The following is a 24,245-nucleotide window of genomic DNA, read 5'->3' as shown; positions in this document are numbered from 1 at the left end:
TGTTCCTCCCTTCCCTGTCTTGGAAAGCACTTGGAACGCTTTGGAACACCTTGTACTTGCCCTGAGCCTTTACAAAGACCTAACCTATTTGGGGCAACTTTATTCTGCTCCAGATCTGGCCTCCACACAATCCCCAGGCTCTCATTCCTAGGTTGAACCAAGCCTGGGGTCTGAAATTTTTGACCCTTTGAGTAGTTTTTGCCAGAGCGTATGCCAGGAGGCATTTACCATCTGAAAATGTTTGACAGTGACCAGTGTCCCATAGACAGTTATGGTCATGACAAATAAAAAAACATATTAAAAATTCAAGGGAGGGCTTCCCTGGTGGCACAGTGGTTGAGAGTCCGCCTGCCGATGCAGGGGACGCGGGTTCATGCCCCGGTCCGGGAAGATCCCACATGCCGCGGAGCGGCTGGACCCGTGAGCCATGGCCGCCGAGCCTGCGTGTCCGGAGCCTGTGCTCCGCAGCGGGAGAGGCCACAACAGTGAGAGGCCTGCGTACCGCAAAAAAAAAAAAAAGAAAGAAAAACCCGTTAAAAATTCAAGGGAATTCAGTTCTATCTACAAGAGTTGTGTTCCTGAAATGGGTATATGTGAATCAGAGGTTGATGAGCTGAATGACATTTTTAATGTCTTGGGGACCTCACACTCATGAGGTGAATAATGAACCTCCTGGGTAATGAAACCAGATATCTGTTTCCTCAGAGGAGTTGTTTAAACGTCAAGTTATGTCTGGGATTTTGTCTCCTAAAACCTTACAGTGATCAAGTGCAATTAAATCATCACTAATGAAAGAAGATGTAAATATATAATTTTTTTCCTAAAGGCTGGAATTTTGGGACCCCATTTAAAATTAGAAGAATCTTTGCAAACCCTACTCTCAGATACCTAGTAGGTGGGCAATGAAGTCTTGCTGAAGGAAAAAGCTGAAACCTTATTAGCATCCTTGTTGTTATGAATAATCCCATTGTGGATCAATCTGAAACAACTTTCACCCTGGTTTCTTGGGCCAGAGTGTGGGTCCTGATTCATCAGGAACAATGTAATCAAGTGCACCCTGAATCTACTCTCTTTCTACCTCAGGTAGATTTCCGCCCCCCTAAGGATCTTAACTCTGACTACAATCATTATTAGCAAGTGAAAAATGAAAAAATTTCTCAAATCCCAGTCCTTTGTAATCATTAGTTAATCACCAACCCAGGAGTGTTGATTCTGCTTTTCTATTTCTTCACTGCATAAGGAGGTCAAGGATGTTGAAGTGTGTCTATTAATATTTAACAAGAAAAGGCAGGTTTGAAAAGAGATATCAGTTCTTCCAAAGGGGCTTCATCTTCCAAAATAAAACTAGGACTGGCTTAGTCTTTTCATTTTTTTTTATTGGGAAGTTTGAAAAAATGGTGAGAAAAGATTGGAGATTGATGTTTTGAAATAATATTTTACCTACTAAGAAACGATTTGAAGACAAAGGAAATTCTGCTAGAGGTACTGAACTCTATGAACACCAAGGACTATCTGCTGTCCACTAATGTCACTTTAATACTCTGATCATATAGACTGGAAATAAGGAAAGAGAGAGAGAGAGAAGGAACCCAGCACCATTTAGATGTATTTTCATTTATCTCCCTCCTCCCAGTTTGAAAACACAAACTGTTTTCTGCGAATTGTTTCATCACTGACTTGCCTGCAGTCCAACGGAAACTTCCAGCACATAGCAGATCACATTGCTTGACCTGCTGTGACGAAGCCCTCAGTGGGTTTACATGAGTGTGGAGAGTTGGGGAGCGGGCTGGTGTCTAGCAGAGGGAAGCAGGGACATCCCCCCCATGATGTGCTCCTGGGCAGCTCTCGGAAGGTAGGTGTGGGTGTAGAGCTATGGAGGGGCCACCATAGCCCCACGAAGCTCTGGGATTCTAGGCTCATTTCTGAGTCTCAGGGGCCTCATTTGTCCAGCAGGGCTAATGATAGAAATCCTATCTGAAACTCACAAGATTTTATATGAATCAAATTACATGTATATATTGCTCTCTGGAAGTGTAAGAGTATTATGATTATTATTACTACCATCAGCAGCATCATAATCATCAAGTATATCAGTTATTGAAACAAAAACAGACTCACAGACATAGAGAACAGGCTTGTGGTTGCCAAAGGGGAGGGGAGGTAGGGAAGGGAAGGATTGGGAGTATGGGATTAGCAGAGGCAAACTATTATATATAGGGGGAATAAACAACAAGGTCCTACTGTATAGCACAGGGAACTATATTCAATATCCTGTGACAAACCATAATGGAAAAGAATATGAAAAAGAATATATATTATATATATATATAATATATATATACTCAGTTATATACATATAACTGAGTCACTTTGCTGTACAGAAGAAATTAACACAGCATTGTAAATCAACTATACTTCAATAAAATTTTTTTTTAAAAGTATATCAGTTATCTGCTTGCAGCGTGTGAGATTGCTTGATAAAAGCCTGGTTTATGGGTACAAAATGCCCCTCCCCTCTTTTCAGGAATAATTAGAAGATAGGAAGACATAACTAGAATATAGGAAGGCATAACTAGAAGATAAGAAGGCATAACATAAAGAGCCAGCAGAACTTGTGCATGGGGAATCTCCAGGGCACACAACTGTGGCTATAGCCTCCCCATGCTCTGCATCCCTGAGCTTCTGGAGCAGTTTTGTTTTTGTTTTTTGGAGCAGTTTTAACAATGCCTTCAGGGCCCTGCATTAAGTGGGACGGCTAGAAATTGTCAGCTCTTGGTGACCAGTTCTCAGCTCAAAGTGCAGGCAGGCTTGGGAGGTAGGGTTATGGCACAGGATACTAGGTGGAATGTTTTGGGTATTCATCACTAACATTGTGAACTGGTGTCTACACTTTAATAAAATATGATGAGGATGACAGCATTCAGAGCAGCAAGTTCCCATGTAGGCACTTAGGCTCCTTTTGGAGGGGTTAGTTTGATAGGGTTAGTTCTTACCATGAACGATAATAGGAAAACCTTTCAAAGATGTTTAACATCACTTGTATTTTCTGATCTACAATGTCCACTGTCCATCTTACCTAAAATACCAGTGGACAAAGAAACACTTAAGATGACCATTTTTCCAGGAGACAACTATGAGAAGAAAATCGTGTCATCTACCTGCACAAATGAAACAGTGAACCACATTTTAATTAGAGTTTGGGTTCATTCATTTTTCCTCACTTGGGATAAAAAAGATGAAACACTATGAGTAGTGTATAAGTACTAGAGAAGGCTGAAGATTGGGTAAGATCTGATACTTAGCCCGAACAAAACTCAAACCAACTTTAAATTTCTTTCATTTTCCCCACCTTCCTGTTTTAGTGTTCATTTAAAAGTTCTTAATGACAAAAAAGAAATGTCCATCTTTTGAGAAACACAGAGAAGAGTCTTGAGAGACATTCATTGTGCAAACGTTTCATGTCATTTCCTCTAGGTTTTTTTTTTTTGATGTTCCTACTCTGTACTTCATAACAAGGATTTACAGCTTAAAGAACATCAAAAAGGCATGGTTTCAGACAGTGTCTTAAAATAGACTAAAAAAAATTCCACAGAGCTATCATTTGGTGCTTCTAAAACTTATTTTAAACATTTTAGAAAGGAGATATATTTTAGAAGTAATGAGAACCTATCACATTCTGTTTTTTAATAGTCTCTTACTTGAAACCATAATTGTCACCTATCTCCCCAGCAGCTGAATATGTGACTTAAATGGAAGTAAACCTGCTTGACTTACATTGTCCAGAAGTTTTAAAGAGTGCTTCATTTGAGGGGAAAAGGGATTTTGAGAGAACACTTACTTCTTTTTATCAATGTTCTTTCAAAATAAATATGAAGTCATTAAAAAAAACTAGGAAATCAGAATAACTTAATAACTACCAAGTAACTTAAAATCACTCCTAAAGCAGAGAAACTTAACATCTACTCCCAAAAGAAGACATCATTCTATAGTAGAGGCATTGAGAAATGCTGGAGAAGTTCTAGAAATAATTCAGCAAATTAATCACCAGTACCTTCTTTAGATCTGGCCATTCTTTTGGTAGAATATGACTGTGGATGTCAATTTTCATCTCCACGGGATCAGAGGAGACGCATGTAAAGAAAGAAGTTTTGATATGAAGAGGTCTTCATGAAAACCATGCAGTTAATTGATTTACTTCGTCCTTACAGCTGCCTTCAGGCACCACTCAGTATGCCTGCTCAGCCGGTGTAGATCCATTGGAGCTGCCTTCTTAAAGTCCACAGTTCTGTTTATCTGTCCACTTGGCTTTGGGTCAACAACTCTTTGGTAATCAGGACTCCGGGCACAAAATTAAAAAAAAAAACAAAACTGTACTAAACCCCGTGAGGTCAAATGTACTGCAGACTGCTTTTGAGTGACAGCAGGTCAAAAATGGACTAATCTTTGTTTTTGAATATTTTAATTTCTATCAAGATATACATAGTTAAAAACCAAATATCAGAAGTCTTTTAAAGAAAATAATAGATCCCTGACTCATCTGTTCTTATTCTTGGTTTCATTCCCCAGAAGAAACCAATTGTAATGCTTTTTGCTTTTTGTATCGTAGTTACCTCTAGGTCTTTAAACAATACTTAGCAATTGGCTTGTTCATGAAAATCTAGCATGTTGAAACGTGTGGAGGAAGTTTCATCTTGACTTTTAAATCATAGAAAGAACCCATACTTGGTATATGTTATTTCCTCCATTGCCTTTTCTTTCATTTGTTCATTCATGCATTTGACAAACTTTTATTGAGAACTACTATGTGCTGAGAATATAAGGTTGAGTGAGAGATAAAATGATACGTACATTGTTATAGGTATTTGTACAGAGTGTAAGTGTAGGGAGAAGTAGAGGGTTGTCAGAGCAGTTTGGGGAGGGCTTCCACTGGAGCATAAAGGGAGGCTTATGGTCATGCTTCCAGAGAGAGCCTGGAGCAAAGTAGCCCTTTATTGTTCTGTGTTTGCCCTTTCCTATTCCTGGAAAGCTTAAAATGTTCAGGGGACCTAAGGACCCTGGCAAAACCTTGAACCTGCTTTGGAATGCTTCCATCAGCTCAGTCTCCACAATGAAGGGACTAGGTAGTTAAAAAAAAAAACAGCCTTCCTACTAGGCTATTCAACTAGAATCTGGATAAATTTTAACAAACATTCTTTTCAACTAGATTCTGGATAAATTATAACAAACATATGTTTAAATGCTTGCTCAGCTTGAAAGAAAATACAGGAAATCCTCAAGATCATTTTTGTAAAAAGTTCAATGAGCTTAAGCAAATGAATTAGCCTTAAAATAACATGGAGGCACATGCCAGTACTCAGAGTAAGTGTAAGCAATTTTAAAGCACTTTCTATGGGCTAGGCACTGTTCCAAGCATTGTACTCAAATAAGAGGAACTATTACCAATATCCATTTGATAGGAGAGGAAACTGAAGCACAGAGAAGTTAGGTAACTTGTCCATAGTCACACAATAGTGAGTGTGTAAGTAAATAAGCCAGAATTTGAACCCAGGTAATGTGGATTCAGAACCCTGGAGCTTTGAAAATTAATATCCTAGAGGGAAGTGGGAGATCATACCATAGGCTTGTATGAAGTTGAGACTCCTTCATTAATGAATTGGAAGAGACACTTGCATGGAGATGCGAGGGGATTGAGCGTATATAAGAGTATATAAGGGTGTCACAAAGTACAAAGGGTAGATTAAGAAAGTCGAAAAGGAGTCTAATTGGAGCTAAAAGAGGAGAGAGAAGTTGGAGGAGAGATATTCCAAGAGATAATAGCTAGAAATCAAAACCTATATCGACAAGGATTAAGAAAAAGAACTCCCTTTCTAGAAACTTTCCAGTGAAACTACAGAACACCAATAATAAAGATCCTATAAACTGCTAGAGAGAAAAAGAGAATGCCTTCAAAACTCAGCAATTAGACTGACAGCCAACTTCTCACAGCAATGATGGTAACCATAGGACAATAGAATAATATGTTCAAAAAGCTAATAGTCAGCCTGGAACTGTATACCTTGCAAAATTTTATTTTAACAATGAAGAAGAAGTAAAGAAATTTTCAGACAAAAACTGAGTTTCCTACCAACAGAACTCACTTAAGGAATTTCTAATGATATACTCCAGAAAGGAGGAAAAATGACCCCAGGAAAAAATTGTCTGAAATGTAAAATGAGTGCGGAATAAAGAAACTGGTAATCTTATAAGTACATTTAAATAATATTTTTAATAATAATAATAATAGTGATGATGGTGAGGATGCCTATTCTACAGAGTTAAGGCACTAGCAAAAGGTTGTCCAGCTATATTCTTTTTTTTTTTAAATGAATTTATTTATTTATTTTTGTCTGAGCTGGGTCTTTGTTGCTGTGCGCGGGCTTTCTTTAGTTGCAGCGAGTGGGGGCTACTCTTTGTTGAGGTACACAAAGGGCTTCTCATTGCTGTGGCTTCTCTTGTTACAGAGCACAGGCTCTAGGCACCACAGGCTTCAGTAGTTGTGGCACGCGGGCTTCAGTAGTTGTGGCTCGCAGGCTCTAAAGCACAGGCTCAGTAGTTGTGGTGCACGGGCCCAGCCGCTCCGCGGCATGTGGGATCTTCCCAGACCAGGGCTCGAACCCGTATCCCCGGCATTGGCAGGCGGATTCTTAACCACTGTGCCGCCAGGGAAGCCCTGTCCAGCTATATTCTTGGTTTTTCTCTCCAAAGCATGCCCTCCTAACAGTGAATCTCCTAATTTTAACATCTTTTGCAATCTTGATAAGCTGAGAATTTCCTAAATCATCAAGTCCTGGTTCCTTTTCTCTTACCAGTTTTTTAATCTTTTTCCTCTTGCATTTGACTATAAACAGCAAGAAAGAGCCAGGATGAACCTTTAACATTTTGCTTCGAAATCTCCTCAGCTAAATATCCAATTTCATCACTTAAAAGTTCTGATTTCCACACAACTGCAGGACACACGATTGAGCTACGTTTTCCATCACTGTATAACAAGGATTCCCTTTCCTCTACTTTCTAGACTGTCCCTCATTTCCTTCTGAGCCCTCACCATTAGTGCCTTTAACATCCATATTTCTACCAATGATCTATTTATGATGGTTTAGGTATTCCCTAAGACAATATAAGCTTTCTCTACCATGCTCCTTAATTCCCTCTGAGCTTTCACTGGCAGAATCTTTAACATCTGTATTTCTACTGACTCCCTGTTCAAGGAAATCTAGGATTTTTCTATCATGCACCTCGAAGTTCTTCTAACCTCTGCCCACTGCCCAATTCCAAAGCCACTTTCATATTTTTATGTGTTTCTAACAGTAGCACCCCACTTTCAGAGGCCAAAATCTGCACTGGTTTCCAGTTGCTGCTGTCACAAATCTTAGTGGTTTAAGCCAACACAAATTTATTCATTTATAGTTCTGGAAGTCAGAAGTCTCAAATTGGTCAGCAGGGCTGTGTTCCTAAGGAAGGCTCTAGAACAGAATTGGTTTCCTTGCCTTTTCTAGCTTCTAGACACTGTGTGCGTCCTTGGCTCACGACCCCATCCTCCATCTTCAAAGCCAACAGTTAGCACCTCATAGTCCTTTTCTCTGCTTCTGCCATCACATCACCTTTTTTTGACTCTAACCCTCCCATCTCCCTCTTCTAAGGACTCATGTAATCACAATGGGACCACCCAGATGACCCAGGATAATTTCCCCATCCCAGGAGCTTTAATATAATCACATTTTCAAAGTGCTTTTTCCCATGTAAGGTGGCATTTTCACAGGTTCTGGGCGTCTTCGAGTAGGGACATTATTCAGCCTACCACAATTAGGCATGGTAAAAATTTCCAAAGTAACTACTAAAAGATTACATATAGAGTATGTAACTTCCAATCCAGTTAAGTGGAAGATGGAATAAAGAAAAAAAATATCAATTCAGGGACTACCTTGGTGGTGCAGCGGTTAAGAATCTGCCTGCCAATGCATGGGGCATGGGTTCGATCCCTGGTCCGGGAAGATCCCACATGCCGCGGAGCAACTAAGCCCGCGAGCCACAACTATTGAGCTTGTGCACCACAACTCTGAAGCCCGTGTGCCCTAGAGCCTGCACGTTGCAACTACTGAGCCCACACACTGCAACTACTGAAGCCTGCATGCCTAAAGCCCATGTTCTATAACATGAGAAGCCACCGCAATGAGAAGCCCACGCACCACAACGAAGAGTAGCCCCCACTCGCCACAACTAGAGAAAGCCCGCGCACAGCAACGAAGACCCAATGCAGCAAAAAAATACCAAACCCCCCAAAAAAATCAATTCAGAGGAAGGCAATAAAGGAAAAAAGAAACATAGAAAAGATAGGCAAATAGCACAAAATGAAATGGCAGAAATAACAACATCCAACCATGTGTTGTTTATAGGAAATGTGTTTAAACTATAAGTATACAGAAAGTTTGAAAGTAAAAAGGTAAGAGGAATTAAAAGAAGCAAATCCTAACCAAAGGAAGGCTATGATAGCTGTTTATCGTAAACAGGGTAATTCAAATAAAAGAGACTATAAAACAAAGAGCATTATTAGAGCAAAAGAGGACCACTATATAATAATAAAAGATTCAACTGATTACAAAGCCATAGTAATTCTAAATTGGTATAACTAATGGCCTCAAAATATAAAATGCACACACACACATACATATTTGACAAATCTTTCAACATAGGTCTCTCAATTATTGATAGGTCAGTCAAATAAAAATTATCTGCAGGGAGCTCCAGAGGAGGGCCCCAGTGCTAGGGAACCACCAGAGAATGTCAAAACCATTCCACAAGAGAAAGAGATGCTTTTAAGCCCCAGCCTGCCCACAGAGCTGTAAGCCATTTTACTACATGGTCGGTCAGGTAACAATTTGCCTATAACCCTAACATTTAATCTCTCTCCTTGCTTCGACTCTGCCAATCAAAGAGATCAGTCTTAAGGAGAAGCAGAAATGCCAGTTGGGGAAGGAGAAGAAAGGACCATGTGCCCACCTTTAGGAAGAGAAATCGTACCTTTCAATGAGAATTGAAGAGATTATTAATGTATTGTACTAGACATTTTCACTTTTTTACCTATGGATGGGTTTGCAATTTAAAGTGACTTTAGGAAGTTTTATTACCTATAAGGGAGTGGAAATGTCTTGGAGACTGTCTAGGTTTTCATCCAGAAGCAGAAAGACTACCTTCACCAAGCAGCATTGAAAGGAAAGTAGGAGATTTAAAATGTTGCACATGCAACTATATCCAATGAGTCCTGTGTCTTCAGTGTACGTGTAACAGAAGAAGAGAATAATGCTTTTACTTCTGCTTATAAAGACAGGCAAACTTTTTGGCTAAATGTGCAGAAGGTCACAGGGTCCTCATGAGCAAAAGATAATACTCTTTCAGTTCCTACCATAACACTAAGGAAAGTGACAGCAAAAAGGAAAATTGTATAAGATCTCATCTCCACATTTAAGAAAATGAGTTATAAATCAGATGAGCTTTATACTGGCATTCCTTTGTGGAAAAAGGCAAAAGATCCTTAAATTATTCAGTGGTTGTATAAAAATAAAATATGGTTTAGACCAAGTCTGAGTAGCTCCTTTCTCCTGGCCCCAATCTGATGGCTAGGAATCAGCTCAAATACCAAGGTTCAGCTCCTGACTCTACTGATTATTAGTCGGATGGCATTGGGAAAGTTACTTAGTCTCTCTGTAAAATAGGGATGATAATAGAACTGATTTCATAGAGCTGTTCTACATATTAACTTGAATAATATAAAACTATCAGCAATGAATTAGATGATGACACATAATCCAGTTATTTCTTAGTCCGCCATACGCAGACTGGCAGGAAGTCTGATGGTGGATTATATAAGAACCCTGGGTTTATGTGATGCAGGACTGTGTGGTTGGGACATCCCCTCTGCAGTGGTCACCATGATTGTGTTTCTTCTTGTCCAGGCCTGTGATCCACTTGAAGGTAGGCAGCTCCATGGGTAGAAAGGACCTCCCCTGGAGGCTCCCACTCCAAATTGGAATTCTTCTTTTCTCCAGTACCTGCTGCTCTTCTTGTGTTTTCTCTATCAGTGAATGACACTCTATCCAAACCAAACTTCTCCCTCTCTGCCTCTCTCCTTCCCTTCCTCACAATCAATAAAGCATCAGGTTTTTTTTTATTCTAACCTGATTGCGTCTCCCAACCCAGTTCCCTCCTCTCTAGTCTCACTTTTAGGCCCTCATCATGTCTCTCCAGGATTGTTTACTCGCCCACTAATGGTCTCTGACTCCAGTCTTGGCCCACTGTAATCCATCCCCAGGACTCTTGGCCACTGTGACCGCTCTAAAATACAAAATGATCACATCTCCTTCCAGCTTAATGCTTTTCATGGTTTCTCACTGCTAAGTACAAGCATGCATGGTAAACAAGGCCCCATATGTCCTTTTCTATCTCTTCTGTCCCTGTGCTCTGTGCTCTGGCCACACGGAACGCTTTATTCCTCCCCAAAGGGAATGCATTTCCCTTTTTGTCTTTATTTATGGCTTCTTTGACCTCTAAGGTCTGGAATGACCTTTCCCTGTCCTTCTTTCTAACAAATGTACACCTATCCATCACTGACCATTTTTGGCTTAAACATCACTCCTCTATAAGCCTCTCCTGACTACTCCCATCCCTGAATGGTAAAGGGGGACTACCCACTCCTGGAAGGCTTAGTTGAAGGAACGAGTGAGTAAGAATGACCCTGATAAAGCTATGAATGATTTCAAGTTCATCTTCAAAGATAACAGAATCCCTTTCTGCTATCTTTTACCCAGCCTCTAGCTTTTGGCACCCAGAGACCTCTTTACCTATTTTTCTTCCTTATTAATACTTGCTATTTGAAGAAGAGTTAGTTTTAGTCTTTTGCAGTTGAGTTTGAATTTGTCTACATTGGGGAACTGTTGAATTAATGATTTTTTTGAGAAAATACCATAGGGCCAGGAACCATGTTTGTCTTGTCTGTTAAAACCCCCGTGAAAAGCAAATGAGTAGGTACTTGTGATGATTGATTTTATGTATCAAGTTGGCCACAGTGCCCAGATATTTGGTTGAACACTATTTTAGATGTTTCTGTAAAAGTTTTATAAGTTTTTTTGGATGGAATTAACATTTGAATCAATAGTCTTTGAGTAAAGCAGGTTACCAATGTGGGTGGACACTTCTAACCATTTGCAGGCCTTAATATAACAAGAGTGACGGCCCTGGATGAGGAGGAAATTCCACCAGCGGACGGCCTTCAAACTTGAACTTGAAGCACCAACTCTTCCCTGGGTCTCTAAACTGTTGGCCTACCTTGCAGATTTTGGATTTGCCAGCCTCCACAATCACGTGAACTAATTCCTTAAAACTATAAATGTTTCATAAATATTTGATGAACTAATTCATCAGTTAGTAAATACATATGAATAGGTGGATAAAATGTATTTTTCTGGAACATTTCTATCTAAGCCTCGCGTGGAATTGTTATGGGAAGGGTTTCAGCTTTTATTCAATATCATGCAGCAACAGGTGTCATTCCCAGTATTTCTGTGAAGTCTCTGGCACTTTTTATATTTGGAAAATTAGGTGTTCAAGGGTAAAAACAGAAGCCAGCTCTTGGATTTTGAGGGTTTTTTCAAATTGAAGTATAGTTGATTTACAATGTTGTGTTAATTTCTGCTGTACAACAAAGTGATTCAGTTTTATATATGTGTATATAATTATATACACATTCTTTTTTTAAATATTCTTTTCCATTATGGTAGGTAGTCAAGCCAGTCACGGGGGGGCCTTGGGGTGAGGGATGAGTCAGCAGGCACCTGTGTGTGTTGATGATGGAAGGAAGATGTTTCAATATGCACCAACATGAACAGTGACCCAAACCAGATACCACTGAAACCGAGTTCCCCTGCTGAGTTTATGATTAATCTCTCTGTCCAAAACTTTATTCCCCTGCTTGTCCTGCCCCTGTTCCCCTCAGAACTGAAGAGTATCAAAGAAAAGGGGACCCTCTGGTCCGCTCTCAGTTACAAAAGCCCCTCGGTGTCCCCTTTTTCTTGTTTGTAGAGAAAGACTTTAGTTTCCTAGGCCTTCCCTGAGTTCCAAAGAGCAGACTCAAGCAGTTACTAGTTAGGGAAGTGAGGGAAGGCAGAAACAAAGGTAAGGCAGTCAAGCAAGAAAAGTAATGATAGATTAAACAATAGTTCATCAATAAAACTGAGTCCTAGTTCCTTCTCAAGGGATATACATAACAATTTGATGTATATCTTGAGTTGTTCTATAGGAACTGTGACCCCCCACCCAAGTGGTGGATGGTGATTACATGCTGACCACAAGCACATAGAACCCATACTGGTTGGAACCAGAAAGTTGATGATTAAAACATCACGCTGTTACCTCACCACCAACCAATCAGAAGAAAGTCAACTCTTGCCCCTAATTTTGCCTTTAAAAACTCTTCCCTGGAAGCCATCAGGGAGTTCAGGTCTTTTGAGCATTAGCTACCCATTCTCCTTGGTTGGTGCCCTGCAGTAAATGCTGTACTTGCCTTTACCACAACCCAGTGTCAGTAGATTGGCTTTGCTGTATGGCAGGTGAGCAGACCCAAGTTCAGTTTGGTAATAACCACCTCTGCCTGCTAATGCCTTGGGCTCCACAAGACAGTAAGGAGCGTCTGGGGTAATGGTTTAGAGCACAGACTATAGCATAAATTTACGGACTTTATTTCCCTGAGCAAATTACTTAATTCTCTATGTACTCATCTCCCCATATGTAAAATAGGGGAATAATAAAACCTACCTTGGGGGAATTCCCTGGCGGTTCAGTGGTTAGGACTCTGCACTTTCACTCACGGGGTCCAGGTTCGATCCCTGCTTGGGGAACTAAGAACTCACTGCCTGGGCTTGGCCATAAAAAAAAACAAAAACAAAAACAAAAGCAACCCAAAACCTACCTTGGTCTGTTTTAAGGATCAAATGAGATAAGACATGGAAGGCATATAAAATTATGCCTAGCATAATGTAAGCAGTATATAAGGGTTAGTCATTGTTTTTCATGTTATTGTCAACACACAAGCCCTCCAGAATTCAGACAAAACCTCAAGGAAAATGTGTGGGTAAGGGAAAACCTGAAATAACTGTGATTAAGTTTCTGCCATCTGATGACATAAGGATTTGTATTAACAGTTGAGAGAGATTATTGAAAAGTAGAGAAACTTACATTTTGCATGCATTTATACAATGGCACACTGGAAATTTTTGCAAGCTCCACTTGGAATTCCAGGTGTTATTACATGGGCAGGGAAGTTTTTGGGTGGAAGTTGGGGTTGATAATTCCACGATATATAGGCCATATTATCAATGGATGTGAGCCAACTGAGGAAGCCTGGAGCAGTGGAGACCAAAGTTTAGGTGGAGGGTTAGCTCAGGGGGGACAGGAAGTGATGAAGACCAGAGTACAGGTAGAGGGTTAGCTTTGGAGAGGAGTGATCACCTGTCTTTTTGAGGGTGAAGGGAGAGATGAAGTGATACAAGGGGCCATGATGTGTCACACGAAACCTCAACCATCAAGGGCTAATACCTATGGTCTTTCTGAGGTGGGAAGTGAGGTCATCTACTGAGTCAGTGTTAGAAGTTTAAAAAGAACAGGAAGAAAGGAAAGAAAGGAACACCTTTACAATGGCATTTGAGTTGCTTGCTAGGTGATGAACAGCAACATCAGCGCTACAGTGTAGTTGGACTTTAAGAATGTTTAATGGAAAACCACTTGAAAACACACAAAGGAATTTTTAGTCTAGGGGAAAATGCAGCTATAAATGCACACAGTGGTTCTATTAGAGTAGTGAGAGTCTGAACTATTTTTTTAATCTCTGTATTTTCAAAATATTTCATAATGAAGTTACAATAATCTCATCATTGGAAATGTTTATAAAAATATAGTTTAAAGGAATTTATGATGTGTTGCATCGTCAGTGTTCTCAAAAGTCACCATACCTAATGTCATTTTTGACCCTGAATCACAATGCTTCGTCTTCTCTAAGCAGTTTTTTTTTTTTTTGGCTGTGCCTTGCAGCATGCAGGATTTTCGTTCCCTGACCAGGGGTTGAACCTGTGCCCCCTGCAGTGAGTCCTAACAACTGGACCACCAGAAAATTCTTCTAAGCAGTTTTATCAACGCTGTCATCTCACTCTGATAACCTAGACATGATTTAGCTTACCTATTTGACAATACTCCCACAGGGATGTATATTCTACTCCAGTTGACCCCTGAAATATTTTTTACATCAACTGCAGGAAACAAGAATTAAGATTCAATTCAGGATCTCTTCTGATTACATTAGCTTTTGCCAGATCAGAGTAACCTAATACGATTCTACATTCATAGAGACCTGTGCCTAGTGGAACTCAGGAAGAATGATTGGCTCACACTAAATTAGATTCATGAGTGTCAACCTAAAAACTAGTGGTACACTTGAATTTTATTCATATTTTTTTCTCTGTGACTTTGAATCAGAGATCAGCTCTCCTCTCTAAGTCTCTTCATTCACAATTGCCGTAATTGATGCCTAATTCGGAAATGAGGTGGTAGGCATTTACGTAATGGGGGATTATGTGTTATTCACTCATAATGACAATGCTAGGGCTGTCAATCATTGCACGCTTTTACAGTGCTATGGAGGGGAGAAGTGGAAATGAATGCATGTGAAATCCATCACCTGAAGTGCGTTTAGAAAAGAATGAATTCCACTCTAGACTTACTCGGAGCTCTGATGATAGAAAATAATAACTTTTATCCCGTGGGGTTGAGGATCGATTGGGAAAGACTAGAGACTCTCAGTCTTAACCCCCAAGTGGTAATCACTAGGGGAACGTTAAAAATATTGACCTACCTCCCCGCAACCCTTGCCCTTGTCCCTGTTTGCCCTGTCCAGGGAGGCCTAATTAAATTTGAATTTATAAACAATGAATAATATTTTTAGTATAAGTATTTCTCAAATATTGCATGGGGCATACTTATATTAAAAATTCATTATTTATCTGAAATTCAAATTTAACTATGCATCCTGTATTTTTTACTTGCTGACTCTGGCATACATACACCCTCCCTCCCCCATCCCCAAACCAGATTCAGAATTAAAAGGTCTGGTATTTTTAAACAGTTCCTCAGGTGATTCTAATGTGCACCAAGATTCAGAAACACTGTGCTAAACCTTAAAATGTTCAAGCTGCAAAGCTCTGGAAGCTGAGGTTGGCAGAAGGCAAACTAAAGCAGGAAAGAAGAGAATGGGAAATGATTGTTAAGACAGGTCAGTAGAACCCATCACAACTTCTTTGAAGTCTTCTATTTTGTTGTCCTATGTTCTATATTTGTTATAATTTATTGAGGAGAACATTTACACTGCATCTATAGCCTCTCTGAACTACCATAACTTTGACTGATGCTGAATGAGCAATTCTTGGTGGTTATGCAGGGAGGTGTAGCCATGCTCTGTGTCAGTGACCCTTTCTGCCCCCCTCCAAACTATGTCCCCTGGTGACAGGGCTGACTGAACCTGAGGGAGACACACAGCCCAAGACAATCAGTTTATAGTCTGGACAGTGGCCTATGAGGTACTGCGGTACAAGAGTTCTGCCCAGTAGGGTGATGATGATTGAACTAGACCAGATAGCTTCTCTCTGTGTGCATTTTATTTCTGGATACAGAGCACCAGATGTCTGATAGTGGAAGCAGAATCAATTGGAATAGGTTAGGTCAGTGGCACTCAAACTTCAGTGAGCATTAGAATAATTTTCAGGACTTATTAAAACACAGATTGCTGGTCCTCATTTCAGAGTTTCTGATTCAGTAGGTTTGGGCTGGAACCCAAGAATTTGCATTTCTAACAAATTTCTAGGTGATACTGCTGATTTTAATTCCGGGAACACACTCTGAGAATTACTGGGTTAGCTTCTGCTGCAGTAACAAACGAGCCCCGGATCTCAGTGGTTGAAGGAAACAAAGGTTTATTTCTTGTTTGGGCCAAGTGTTTGTTGTGGGTTGTCTGGGTGCTCAGCTTCCAATGTCAATGTCAGCTTCTTCACTCCGAGACCCAGACTGATGGAGTAGCCACTGTCTGGAATATCCTGGCCACCACAGCAGAAGACACAGGGAGTGCGTGGTGAAGCACACCCGGGCTCTTAAAGTTTCCCCTGGAAGTGACATGTGTCACTTCTACTCGATTGCACTGATCAAAGGAAATCATATGGCCCCACATAACTTCTAGTGGAGCAGGTAAACACAATCTTATTTGTTTAGAAAGAGAGAGAACTAGAAGCTTTGCAAACTGCTCTAGTGATCAACCAGCAGCTGGAACTAAAAAAGACACACAGAAAGAGACCAGCACACAGAGGGCATGAGACCACTGGAGCCAGGGATGGAGGAGAGCCCTGGCTGGTTGGATGGTAGTGGAGGGGAGAGTAAAGGCAAGGCATGGATATACAGAGTTATATAATCGTTGATGGCAGTTGTTGAAGCTGCTTTTGATCCTGAACCACCTCTAAAGCTGTTGCATTATGTTCTGATCACCATGGATGTGTTAATATAGGTGGTCACACATCCCTGTGAGATTCTCAAATCCTTATTCCCACAGACACCTGTAAGCTTGTAAAGCCTTCTCCCATGGGATCTCATCACATAACCAAGCCACCACCAACAAAGTGTGTCCCAGCAATTAAATTAATTTCAAGGTAATTTGGGTCTCCAACTTGTAGGTCTCAAATACCATGAAGTGGACATATAGACCAAAATAAAGCATCTTACAATTTTTAAAAAATTTTCATTTTATACTGGAGCATAGTTGATTAACAATGTGTTAATTTCAGGTGTACAGCAGAGTGATTCAGTTATACATATACATGTATCTATTCTTTTTCAAATTATTTTCCCATTTAGGTTATTGCACAGTATTGAACAGAGTTCCCTGTGCTATACAGTAGGTCCTTGTTGGTTATCTGTTTTAAATATTGCGGTGCATACATGTCAATCCCAAACTCCCAATTAAATTTTTAAAGTACATTTTTCCCACATAAAGCCCCAATTCTGCCCCAGCCCCAGCCTTTGGATTTCTAGTTTTTCTCCTTCTTTTCCTTTTCTCCCAATTCTGCACTTCAAAATCCCCAAAATCTGATTTAGCAATGCAGGGGTGGGGACCAGCATAAGCAGGCCCAGCGGGACTCACGTGTGGTGGTTGGAGGGGGGAACGTTTAGAGATCCACTTAGGGTAATAGTCTGACCCATCACAACATTGGGACAAACCCCAATTACTTTAGGAACCTGAGGGACATTCGGTTCCTTTTACATAAGAGAGTCCAAACAACTTGGGCATGGACTTTCATACCAGGAGTAAATGATTTCTAAGGTGAAAAATGTGTGTGGGGGGCTTAAATGTTCTGACAACATTAACAACCAAAAAGAAAGTGGTAAATTTTCATCATTGCTCAACTGCTCATCTTTTGAATTCGAGCTTAGTCATGTCCAAAACATCCCCACTGTGCTGGAATTTGGGGTCTACTTAGTTGCTTTCCCCCACTGTTTACTTGTCTAACACATGGGTTTATCATGAACCCTGTGATTCTTTCTCCTTACTGCTCTCTTCTGTTCGGTAACTGACTGATTGGGCTTGAGTTCTGAATTTTGTCCATGTCCTAGGATCGCTTCTGTGAACACTTCTAGGGGCAGGCAATAGTTCTTTTGGGCTTGAGAAAGAGGGTCCCTTCTCTGGGCTCCATGCTTTAGTGGACTTTGGCTCCTGCCTCTCCTCTGGCCTCAGCCCTCCCCACAGGGCGAGGACTCCTGGAGACCAATGGACAATGCCCACCTGTAGGCCTCCTTCTCACCACTTAGACATGGCCGTGGAATTCCCAAGGGCTCTGAGCCTGCTTCTAGGTTCTGGGTGGGTCTTGTCCTCAATCTTGAGTAGCCCAGAATATGTCACTGCATGCATGCCCCTAGGCCCAAAATATGGCGAAGGGGTGGCTATTTGGAGGTGTGTAAATGGAGCTTGGACATGTGGCCTGGGAGTTTGAGGCCATGGGGGTACCTAGAGGTAAGAAGAGAAAGAGAATGGTTCATGGACCGGGGACCAGAGCTCTCTGCAATATCACAATCGGGCACAGAAGTTCTAAGCACCCAAGAATTTTAACTTCAAACTTGGCCTTCCACATGGTTCTGAGGGAGTATTCATAAAGGTAGGTTGGATAGAATAGATTCTACCTGACAGCTTCTTAGGTTGGCTTGTCCTTATAAATATTCATAATTGTGGTACATAGGTCTCCACTTATATCCTCACCACAGACCCTGTAAATATTAGACACAGACCTGGAGGGTACATGGACAAATCAAGAGGCCGGGACTCAGATCTTGGCCTGGGGCAGGAAGAAAGAACCTGTTGATATAATTCCATGGAGCAAACACTGATGAGAATGCTTTGACTATATAATTTTACAGATTTAAAAAACAGTGAGACCTTAAAAAAAAAAAAAAAAAAAACAGTGAGGGAGATTGGCTCAAGATGGCGGAGTAGAAGGACGTACTCTCACTCCCTCTTGCGAGAACACTGGAATCACAACTAACTGCTGAAAACTCATCTATGGGAAGACACTGGAACTCACAAAAAAGATACCCCACATCCAAAGACAAAGGAGAAGCCTCAGTGAGACAGTAGGAGGGGTGCAATCACAATAAAATCAAATCCCATAACTGCTGGGTGGGTGACTCATAAACTGGAGAACACTTATACCACAGCAGTCCACCCACTGGAGTGAAGGTTCTGAGCCCCACGTCAGGCTTCCGAACCTGGGGGTCTGTCAATGGGAGGAGGAATTCCTAGAGAATCAGACTTTGAAGGCTAGCAGGATTTGACTACAGGACTGGGGGAAACAAAGACTTCACTCTTGGAGGGCACACACAAAGTAGTGTGCGCATCGGGACCCAGGGGAAGGAGCAGTGACCCCATAGGAGACTGAACCAGACCTACCTGCTACTGTTGGAGAGTCTCCTGCAGAGGTGGGGGGTGGCTCTGTCTCACCATGAGAACAAGGACACTGGCAACAGAAGTTCTGGGAAGGACTCCTTGGCGTGAGCCCTCCCAGAGTCCACCATTATCCCCACCAAAAAGCCTGGGTTGGCTCCAGTGTTGGGTCGCCTCAGGCCAAACATCCAACAGGGAGGGAACCCAGCCCCACCCATCAGCAGACGAGCGGATTACAGTTTTACTGAGCTCTACCCACCACAGCAACAGTCAGCTCTACCCACCAACAGTCCCTCCCATCAGGAAACTTGCACAAGCCTCGTAGATAGCCTCATCCACCAGAGGGCAAACAGCAGAAGCAAGAAGAACTACAATCCTGCAGCCTGTGGAACAAAAACCACTTTCACAGAAAGACAAGATGAAAAGGCAGAGGGCTATGTACCAGATGAAGGAACAAGATAAAACCCCAGAAAAACAATTAAATGAAGTGGAGATAGGCAACCTTCCAGAAAAACAATTCAAAATACTGATAGTGAAGATGATCCAGGACCTCAGAAAAAGAATGGAGGCAAAGATGGAGAAGATGCAAGAAATGTTTAACAAAGACCTAGAAGAATTAAAGAACAAACAATCAGAGATGAACAATACAATAACTGAAATGAAAACTACACTAGAAGGAATCAATAGCAGAATAACTGAGGCAGAAGAACGGATAAGTGACCTGGAAGACAGAATGATGGAATTCACGGCTGCAGAACAGAATAAAGAAAAAAGAATGAAAAGAAATGAAGACAACCTAAGAGACCTCTGGGACAACATTAAATGCAACAACATTCGCATTATAGGGGTCCCAGAAGAAGAAGAGAGAGAAAAAGGACCAGAGAAAATATTTGAAGAGATTATAGTCAAAAACTTACCTAACATGGGAAAGGAAACAGCCACCCAAGTCCAGGAAGCACAGAGAGTCCCATACAGGATAAACCCAAGGTGAAACATGCTGAGACACATAGTAATCAAATTGGCAAAAATTAAAGACAAAGAAAAATTATTGAAAGCAGCAAGGGAAAAATGACAAATAACATACAAGGGAACTCCCATAAGGTTAACAGCTGATTTCTCAGCAGAAACTCTACAAGCCAGAAGGGAGTGGCATGATATACTTAAAGTGATGAAGGGAAGAAGCTACAACCAAGATGACTCTACCTGGCAAGGATCTCATTCAGATTCAATGGAGAAATCAAGAGCTTTACAGACAAGCAAAAGCTAAGAGAATTCAGCACCACCAAACCAGCTCTACAACAAATGCTAAAGGAAGTTCTCTAAGTGGGAAACACAAGAGAAGAAAAGGACCTACAAAAACAAACCCAAAACAATTAAGAAAATGGTCATAGGAACATACGTATAGATAATTACCTTAAACGTGAATGGATTAAATGCTCCAACCAAAAGACACAGGCTTGCTGAATGGATACAAAAAGAGGACCCATATATATGCTGTCTACAAGAGACCCACTTCAGACCTAGGGACACATACAGGCTGAAAGTGAGGGGATGGAAAAAGTTATTCCATGCAAATGGAAATCAAAAGAAAGCTGGAGTAGCAATACTCATATCAGATAGAATAGACTTTAAAACAAAGAATGTTACAAGAGACAAGGAAGGACACTACATAATGATCAAGGCATCAATCCAAGAAGAAGATATAACAATTATAAATATATATATGCCCCCAACATAGGAACACCTCAATACATAAGGCAACTGCTAACAGCTATAAAAGAGGAAATCGACAGTAACACAATCATAGTGGGGGACTTTAAACACCTCACTTACACCAATGGACACATCATCCAAAATGAATATAAATAAACAGAAGCTTTAAATGACACAATAGACGAGATAGATTTAATTGATATTTGTAGGACATTCCATCCAAAAACAGCAGATTACACTTTCTTCTCAAGTGCGCATGGAACATTCTCCAGGATAGATCACATCTTGGGTCACAAATCAAGCCTCAATAAATTTAAGAAAATTGAAATCATATCAAGCATATTTTCTGACCACAGTGCTATGAGATTAGAAATCAATTACAGAGAAAATAATGTAAAATACATAAGCACATGGAGGCTAAACAGTACGTTACTAAATAACCAAGGCATCACTGAGGAAATCAAAGAGGAAATCAAAAAATACCTATTGACAAATGACAATGAAAACACGACGATCCAAAACCTATGGGATGCAGCAAAAGCAGTTGTAAGAAAGAAGTTTACAGCAATACAAGCCTACCTCAAGAAACAAGAAAAGTCTCAAATAAACAATCTAACCTTACACCTAAAGGAAGTAGAGAAAGAAGAACAAACAAAACCCAAAGTTAGCAGAAGGAAAGAAATCATAAAGATCAGAGCAGAAATAAATGAAATAGAAACAAAGAAAACAATAGCAAACATCAATAAAACTAAAAGCTGATTCTTTGAGAAGATAAACAAAGTTGATAAACCAATAGCCAGACTCATCAAGAAAAAGAGGGAGAGGACTCAAATCAATAAAATTAGAAATGAAAAAGGAGACGTTACAACAGACACTGAAGAAATACAAAGTATCCTAAGAGACTACTACAAGCAACTCTATGCCAATAAAGTGGACAACCTGGAAGAAATGGACAAATTCTTAGAAAGGTATAACCTTCCACGACTGAACCAGGAAGAAATAGAAAATATGAACAGACCAATCACACGTAATGAAATTGAAACTGTGATTAAAAATCTTCCAACAGGGCTTCCCTGGTGGCGCAGTGGTTGAGAGTCCACCTGCCGATGCAGGGGACACGGGTTCGTGCCCTGGTCCAGGAAGATCCCACAGGCCGCGGAGCGGCTGCGCCCGTGAGCCATGGCCACTGGCCTGCGCGTCCGGAGCGACGGGAGAGGCCACAGCAGTGAGAGGCCCACGTACCGCAAAAAAAAAAAAAAATCTTCCAACAAAAAAAATGGCTTCACAGGTGAATTCTATCAAACATTTAGAGAAGAGCTAACACCTATCCTTTTAAAACTCTTCCAAAAGTTGGAGAGGAAGGAACACTCCCAAACTCATTCAATGAGGCCACCATCACCCTGATACCAAAACCAGACAAAGATACTACTAGAAACGAAAATTGCAGACCAATATCACTGATGAATAAAGATGCAAAAATCCTCAGCAAAATACTAGCAAACAGAATCCAACAACACATTGAAAGGATCATACACCATGATCAAGTGGGGTTTATTCCAGGAATGCAAGGATTCTTCAATATACACAAATCAATCAATGTGATACACCATATTAACAAATTGAGGAGTAAAAGCCATATGATCATCTTAATAGATGAAGAAAAAGCTTTTGACGAAATTCAACACACATATATGATAAAAACTCTCCAGAAAATGGGCATAGAGGGAACCTACCTCAACATAATAAAGGCCATATACGACCAACTCACAGCAAACATCATTCTCAATGGTGAAAAACTGAAAGCATTTCCTCTAAGATCAGGAAATAGACAAGGATGTCCACTCTCGCCACTATCATTCAACACAGTTCTGGAAGTCCTAGCCACGGCAATCAGAGAAGAAAAAGAAATAAAAGGAATACAAATTGGAAATGAAGAAATAAAACTGTCACTGTTTACAGATGACATGATACTATACATAGAGAATCCTAAAGATGTCACCAGAAAACTACTAGAGCTAATTAATGAAATTGGTAAAGTTGCAGGTACAAAATTAATGCACAGAAATCTCTTGCATTCCTATACAGTAATGATGAAACATCTGAAAGAGAAATTAAGGAAACACTCCCATTTACCATTGCAACAAAAAGAATAAAATACCTAGGAATAAACCTACCTAAGGAGACAAAAGACCTGTATGCAGAAAACTATAAGTCACTGATACCAGCAGATGGAGAGATATACCATGTTCTTGGAATGGAAGAATCAATATTGTGATAATGACTATAATACTCAAAGCAATCTACAGATTCAATGCAATCCCTATCAAATTACCAATGTCACTTTTTACAGAACTAGAACAAAAAATCTTAAAATATATATGGAGACACAAAAGACCCCGGATAGCCAAAGCAGTATTGAGGGAAAAAAGCGGAGCTGGAGGAATCAGACTCCCTGACTTCAGACTATACTACAAAGCTACAGTAATCAAGACAGTATGGTACTGGCACAAAAACAGAAATATAGATCAATGGAACAAGATAGAAAGCCCAGAGATAAACCCAGGCACCTATGGTCAACTAATCTATGACCAAGGGGGGAAGGATATACAATGGAGAAAAGACAGTCTCTTCAATAAGTGGTGATGGGGGCTTCCCTGGTGGCTCAGTGGTTAAGAAGCTGCCTGCCAATGCAAGGGACACGGGTTCGATCCCTGGTATGGGAAGATCCCACAAGCCGCAGAGCAGCTAAGCCCATGCGCCACAACTACTGAGCTTCCGCTCTAGAGCCTGGGAGCCACAACTACTGAAGCCCACGTGCTGCAACTACTGAAGCCCGCACACCTAGGGCCCATGCTCCGCAACAAGAAAAACTACCACAATGAGAATCCCGCGCACTACAATGAAGAGTAGCCCCCACTCACCGCAACTAGAGAAAGCCTGTGCGCAGCAATGAAGACCCAACACAGCCAAAAATAAATAAATAAATAAATTTATTAAAAATAATAATAGTGATTGATGCTGGGAAAACTGGACAGCTACATGTAAAAGAATGCAATTAGAACACTCCCTAACACCATACACAAAAATAAACTCAAAATGGATTAGAGACCTAAATGCAAGCCTCGACACTATAAAACTCTTAGTGGAAAACATAGGAAGAACACTCTTTGACATAAATCACAGCAAGATATTTTTGATCCACCTCCTAGAGTAATGGAAATAAAAACAAAAATAAACAAACGGGACCTAATGAAACTTCAAAGCTTTTGCACAGCATAGGAAACCATAAACAAGACCAAAAGACAGCCCTCAGAATGGGAGAGAATATTTGCAAACGAATCAACAGACGAAGGATTAATCTCCAAACTATATAAACAGTTCATGCAGCTCAATATTAAAAAAACAAACAACCCAATCCAAAAGTGGGCAGAAGACCTAAGTAGACATTTCTCCAAAGAAGACATACAGATGGCCAAGAAGC

At 40.6% G+C, this 24,245-nt stretch overlaps 1 protein-coding gene and 1 long non-coding RNA gene across 2 annotated transcripts in view; one reads left to right on the top strand and one right to left on the bottom strand.

Annotated features, from left to right (window-relative positions):
* Positions 1–4,464, bottom strand: part of ACMSD (aminocarboxymuconate semialdehyde decarboxylase) — a gene marked incomplete at its 3' end in the record, with an annotated part of 62,540 nt that extends 58,076 nt beyond the window's left edge. The window contains exon 1 of the mRNA XM_079925002.1: positions 4,052–4,464. Within this exon, the coding sequence (XP_079781128.1) occupies positions 4,052–4,108 (57 nt within the window). The 5' untranslated portion in view covers positions 4,109–4,464. The remainder of the gene's footprint in view (positions 1–4,051) is intronic.
* The window catches only part of LOC307188210, a 149,503-nt gene that overhangs the window by 89,020 nt on the left and 36,238 nt on the right, over positions 1–24,245 (top strand). The gene's annotated exons all lie outside the window — the stretch shown is intronic.

Source organism: Stenella coeruleoalba (genome assembly GCF_951394435.1).
Source record: "Stenella coeruleoalba genome assembly, chromosome: 6".
NCBI classification, from domain to species: domain Eukaryota; kingdom Metazoa; phylum Chordata; class Mammalia; order Artiodactyla; family Delphinidae; genus Stenella; species Stenella coeruleoalba.
This window is presented reverse-complemented; position numbering and strand designations above follow the sequence as displayed.